Here is a 6,632-nt window from a genome sequence, read left to right on the forward strand (position 1 = left end):
AATAATCATGCATGCAAAATTAATGACCAACCAAGTTAGGCAGAGTTGGTAGGGAACACACCTTAGGGCTTTAAGGTCACAAATTCGAGCCCCACCAACTACAATTGCCAGGGAGTAGGATTCCCTTATCTCCCCACTCTACTCTCAAGTGTTGATAACCTGCAGAGCTACATTGGTTTAACCTATGAGAGGTGCCGGTCTAGTAGGATCCTTCATCTTACCTTAAAAAATAAAAATCAGTGAGCAACAAAAGGTATACTACATTTACGGTTTTAAACTACATACTTCCATATATATATAGTTACTCGGTGCGTATATGTATGTGCTTCATCACCGCCATAACCCTGATTAATTATTAGGAGTTGTATTAAATCAAGGCTATTAGGATTATATCATGTGAATAATCCTTAAATTACGGTAACATACTGTCTTTATCATGTGTACACCACAATTTTATAAACTAATTCACTGCACTTATTCATCCATTCCAACGGTTAAATTAAGATTAAACTCCAATTTCCAAAGGGATTAAGGGTTCAGATGCATCTTGATACTATAATCACTGAACAAATTTACACAGTACAGAATAATTTGTATTTTTTTTACTGTCAGGTTTACTCGCAGAATTTAATCACAAAGTTTGTCATCATGCATACTACTTCGAATAACTAAAACAAAATAAATGAAGTTTTTACTAGTTTCTCAAAAAAAAAAAAAAAAAAAAAAAAAAGATATTGTTCCATTAGCAAGTGTTTAGTTAAACATATAAACTAGGTTATGAAAATAACCTTGGTTGTGCAATAAAAAGTTGTCCTCTAATAAGTTGTATTTCTGGTATCCTAAAATTAATTAGTCTTATACGGATTACGGAGTATTAGATTTAGCCTAACATTTACAAAGGAAACTTAATACTACTAAAAAAAAATGACTCTCATAAGTCATAATAGATTTAATAAAATAAAATATCCCGTACTAGGATTCTATCATTTTTAATACTCCGTATATACTATGAAATTAAAGGGAGAGAGAATCCCTAAATGTATGTTTCCAGATCCATTATGAGACACAGGCAATGTGTACAATAATTATTACGTAGTATTATTCTTAATTAAAATTGAAGAAATAATTTTTTAAAAAATAAATAAAATAGATGATTATACATGCATGCAGGAAGCATCGGATTCGCCTAGAGAGTTGAGTTAGAAAAGATAATTGGCGTTACGTACTCATAATACATACATTCTTTCTTTGGATTTAGACATATAATCCAAGATTGATTCTCAAAACCAACCCTAATTTCGAAGTTTACAACTATATAGTAATATAATCTTATACTTCGTATTAAATAATCTTATATTATATGGTTGATTAAGTTTTAACTGATGATTTCAATCAATGTTGTTGGTTAGGGAGGTGTCATATTTAGGAAAACATTGCACGTGTGTACCCGTGCATGTCCTTTTCCCATGAAATTCCAAAAATCTATTTAAGTTAAAATTATTTTTTGTAATCAATAATATTTAATTACTGTATTTGCTTCTTATAATCCAAAATTTCTATCATATATAATAGGTGATACCTTCAGACATGAAATTTGTTGTTGTCATGTCAATGGCAATTGAAAATGAAATGAGTGGTTGTGCACATAATTGAAAGCAAAGTGATATATTAACCATTAACATCATATTTATGTATATGCATGGAGCATGAATTTGTCTTAGGCTATCTTTGTTGTTAGATGAGAAAAAACAAAATCCCTTTCTAAGAAATTAGATTTTGATTATTTTGACTATATATCTACCACTTTAAACCTAATTATTGGTGTTATAAAGTCTAATATCATGGTCGAGTATTATAATTAATTTGATGAATCCAAAAAGGATTTAAGATGACTAGCTAATTAAAATTGCCAGCTATAATACGGAGTAATAACGAATCAGTATAAAAAACCTCTAGGATATATGAAATCCGTAGTAGGAGTACTTATTATCTTGTTTTATTAAACGAAAAAACTTGACATTGATATGCATTTTCAATTATGCACCAATAGACCATAAGCATCCAAGAAATCAAGTTGCAATTTTTTTTATTTTTTTTTTTCAAAGGGTGACTATATAGGATTCCTTTATAATCCTACAGTCCAATTAATATTTATAAAATTCCATATCTAGAAAATAATACTCTTCATCTCTTCCATATATCACATGATATCTGCCACCCCCCTTGTACTTCTCCCCCACATTCTCAACCCTACTCCATCATCACACTACAACACAAAAGATTAGATTCAATTATCCCCAAAAGCATAGTACTAATTATATTTTCTTATTCTAATTAATTACTTTCTCGTCTTTAAAATATTACCCCACTATTTCATATGTTAGTCACTAAATTTATATAAGGGTAATGCTATACATAGCCCTTAGGGTTATATATAAACATTAAAAATACTGTTAAAAATTGTATAAAATTCGAAATTTATGACAAAATACGCGTAGATCAGTATAATTAGCGTGTTTTATCATGATTTTCTAAATTTAAACAATATTCAAGAGTGTTATTAATGCTTATATTGTAGCCCTAAGGGTTATGTATAACAGTTTTCTATATATAATTATGTGTAATCATATTATTAATTAATTATATTTTTGTAAAATATCAATAAATAAATGTATTAATGATTTTTAGACACGTCTTAGAGATCGTAAAAGATTGAAACAATAGGTAAGCTAGCTTAGCCAGGGACGGAGCCACGGAGGGAATAAGTAATTAATCGTAATGATTATACCCCCTTAATCTCCCAATAAAATCATCCAACTGTAGCATCATAAGATGCTATTATATCCCTACTACAAGAACTTTCTCACCACCTAACCTCTCCTTTCTTCATTCCATCCATTTTCCCATCTTCTCTCTCCTCCAATGGACTGAACCAAACAACCCCTTGACAAACTTACAAAAACTCCATTAAAATGGCACCCAAAAGCTTAGCTTCTCACTTCAATAAGCTCTTTTACCCTTTCCTCCTTATTTTCATTCATCTTGGTTGCTTCTTATTCTCATCTTACAACAATAAGAATAGTAACAATAAAAACGATTTTAGTTATTTACAATCAAAGAAAAGAAAATCCTCTAATAACATTATTAACAATAAGCTATCCCCTAAAAGAGCGTTTTCATCTTCTTGGTGTTTTCTAAAGCGCGTTTTCACCTCCTCTAATAAACGTATCACCCAACAAACACGCCCTTCTACTCCTACCAATACTACTACCACCACTTCTACGACGTCGTTTTCGTCTCCGAGGTCGTCTCAAAACTCTATTGTTTTGCCCATTCATGACTCGGACGAGTTCCGCTCTCGCCCGCGTAAACGCCGATCCGAATCAAGGTCCGAATTCGACTTATATGAAAACCCGTTTTTGCCCCTACGTAATGATATCTTCCCTTGCCCTTCTTGTGGTGAAGTGTTCCAGAAGCAGAGCCTTCTAGAACAACATCAGAGTGTTAAACACGCTGTTTCGGAGCTCCGAGATGGTGATTCGGGTAAGAATATTGTATGGATCATATTTAATACGGGTTGGACTGATAAAAATAAGCTCCCGAAGATTCACCGTATTTTGAAGATTCATAACTCCCAAAAGATCCTCGCGAAATTCGAGGATTTTCGCGAGGCGGTTAAGTCTAAGGCGGCGCGTGATGTTGCACGCGCCGCCAGTGGTGCTACCACGCGGCGAGACGAGAGGTGCATTGTGGACGGTAATGAGTTGTTGAGGTTTCATTGTACGACGTTTTTGTGTAATTTGGGGCAACATGGTAATTCTGCTTTGTGTAGCCAGGTTTATTGTAGTGCATGTGGGATTATTCGGTCAGGGTTTTCGCCTAAGTTGGATGGAATTTCCACTTTTGCCACTAGTTGGCGGGCTCACGAGGCGATCCCTAATGACGTGGAGGCCGAGTTCGCGTTCATGAACGTGAAGCGGGCTATGCTCGTTTGTCGGGTTGTGGCGGGTCGTGTTGGGTGTGATCCGATGGTGGCCGATAAGGAGGACCCCGGGTTTGACTCGTTGGTGGGCCGGAGCTCGGCCGGGATGGGTAAAATGGATGATGATGAGCTCCTTGTTTTTAACCCGAGAGCGGTGCTCCCTTGCTTCGTGATTGTATATTCGGTGTGAAGTTATTTGGGTCGGGTTGGGTCAAGTTCACTTCAAATCGATTTACAACGATAAATTTACTGAATGGTATCATGTGGATAACACGTGAGGTAATATGATGTTGGTCGTTGGATGATGATGAATTAAAGCATGCATGTGTTTTTGTTTATGTAGTTGGAACTTTGGTTGACAACCATAATTAAACTTGTAAATATTTTTCTAGTACCACTTAATTAGTCTGGTGTCATCATCATGTGAGTCTGTTGTTTTATCTAAGTCATAAACTTGGTAGTTTTGATGAGGAAAAGATAGATGATGTAGGTGTCAAAACCTTCAAGTGATGTTTGATATGTAGAGCTGTCAGTTTCTGACCCGAACCGTTAAACCTGACTGTTTCGAATCGATTCGAAAAGGAACTGAAATGTTTAAAATCCGTTTTTTGGAAACCGAAAACTGACCCGACCCAATTTTTTTCAAACCGAAACTGAACTAAACTGAATTTGTGCAAACCGTTACTAACCCGACCCGTTATCAAGCCAAACCGTTACAACCCGAGACTGAAAGCAACCCAAACCGATTACGTTTAAACCCGATAGTAACCCGACCCGTTTTAAACCGAAAACCGTTAAAACCCGATAAAAATCCGATAAACCTAAATCGTTCCAACCCGTAATCCGTTGTGACCGAACCGGTTATAATCCGTAACCCGTTGTGACCGAACCGTTTACGACCCGTAGCCCGTTATGACCAAACCGTTTAAAACCCGTAACCCGTTATGACTGAGTCATTTACAACCTGTTACCCAATATGTTTATGATCTAATCTGTTTCAACCCACTACTCGATAAACCCAACTTATTTATGACTTGACTTGATTATAACATGACTCGTTCCTACCCATTATATGACTAATTCGACTCGATAATCATCCGACTCAATTTTAACCCGATATGATTTGATTAGAAACCCGTTTCAAATTGGGTAAACTCGTTTTCAAACCAACCAAGTTCAATCTAAACCGATTATAACCGAAACGATATTGGTTGGACCCGATTTCACCCGATCTATTTTGAACCGAAACCCATTTTCGAACCGACCCAGTTAAACCCAAACTGATTATGACCCGAACCAATTACGACCCGTCCTGATTAAGACCCGAACTGTTTTTAACCGAAACCCACATTAAATGGGCTAAACCCGTTTTCAAACCGACCCAATTCAACCCAAATTGATTATGACCCGAACCGACTAGAACCCGACCCGATAAGGACCCGATCCGAATAGAAACTGCAATTAAAAAAACCAAACCGAACTGACCCGATAATTTTCAAAACCGACCCGTTTATTATTTCAATCCGTTATAAACCGACCCGTTATAACCCGAAACTGATAAACCCAACCCAAACCCGAACTGTTTAACCGAATTGACACCCCTATTGATATGTGTTGGAAGGTAAAATTTTGGTCATGGTAGTTGATGTATGATCTTTAATTAATGTAATATTTGCAATACTATATACTTTGTAGCAAATTAGTAATTGTTCGTGTAACCTATTTCATTCCCCATCGATCCCAATACGACTGGGCGTGAATGTGCGGATATTATATATCCCGTATTGTTGTTCTTTGCTAATTATGTCTTTTACATAGCTTATCTTATTCTATTAAGCAAATTATTACAAGGATAGTCTTGACTAGATATTAACCCTCACGGTCTTTTTTTGGTCAATTATTCAGGTCGAATATTTGAAAGTAGAGGAGAAGGTAAAGGAATACGGCCCAACCCCTCAGCAACAAAACTAATTGACTACTCCATAAATATTATTCCCACTCTAGGAATGTGTGTTGCATTTTCTCCCTTAAACAAGAAACCTAACATTACCTATACGTTGAGGCATAAGTAACACGAAGTCCAAATTTGAGTCATTATAGGATCATTCCATTGTACATTTGATTTGATACAGAATAACTTTTTTTTCTTTCTTGGTGAGACAAATCTATGCAACTTAACTGTATAATTAAGCATGGAGTATACAAAGTACAAATTATGATCATTTCATTAGCTAATTAAGAGAAGTATATATTCGTTTTGATAGTTTCAGATCAGTTGGTAATAATAATAAAATTCTTTACTTGGAAGATCAAGAATCGCCCAGCCAGATCTAGCATGAAAAGAATGTAACATTGATTAAAAGTAGTGACTAGTACTAAATCCTCTGTTTTTCATCATATTTCTAGGATAAATCAAATATGTTTCAGTACATCAACAATCCTTTTTTAAAAGTCAATATTCACCATGTTGGGATTATTTTCCCAACTTCCTACAACTCTCCAAGCTTAAGGAAACAAGAAATTATTAACTTGTCGAGCATGTGTTTACTATTATTATTAGAAGTAGTAGTAGGAGGTAGGACTAGTAGCATAAAAGGAGTGTTTCCAATATAATGTAACAACGCTTCAATTATGAATCATGGGAGTACTT

General features: G+C 35.2%; 1 protein-coding gene across 1 annotated transcript; it reads left to right on the forward strand.

Moving 5' to 3' along the window:
- Positions 1-2,799: 2,799 nt before the first annotated feature.
- On the forward strand, positions 2,800-4,458 carry LOC145620698 (uncharacterized). Its single transcript, XM_081675410.1, has one exon. It carries the CDS (start codon positions 2,973-2,975, stop codon positions 4,170-4,172), a length of 1,200 nt encoding a protein of 399 aa, XP_081531536.1. The 5' UTR covers positions 2,800-2,972; the 3' UTR covers positions 4,173-4,458.
- The last annotated feature ends 2,174 nt before the right edge of the window (positions 4,459-6,632 follow it).

Source organism: Chenopodium album, chromosome 3 (assembly GCF_948465745.1).
Source record: "Chenopodium album chromosome 3, dcCheAlbu1.1, whole genome shotgun sequence".
Classification (NCBI taxonomy): domain Eukaryota; kingdom Viridiplantae; phylum Streptophyta; class Magnoliopsida; order Caryophyllales; family Amaranthaceae; genus Chenopodium; species Chenopodium album.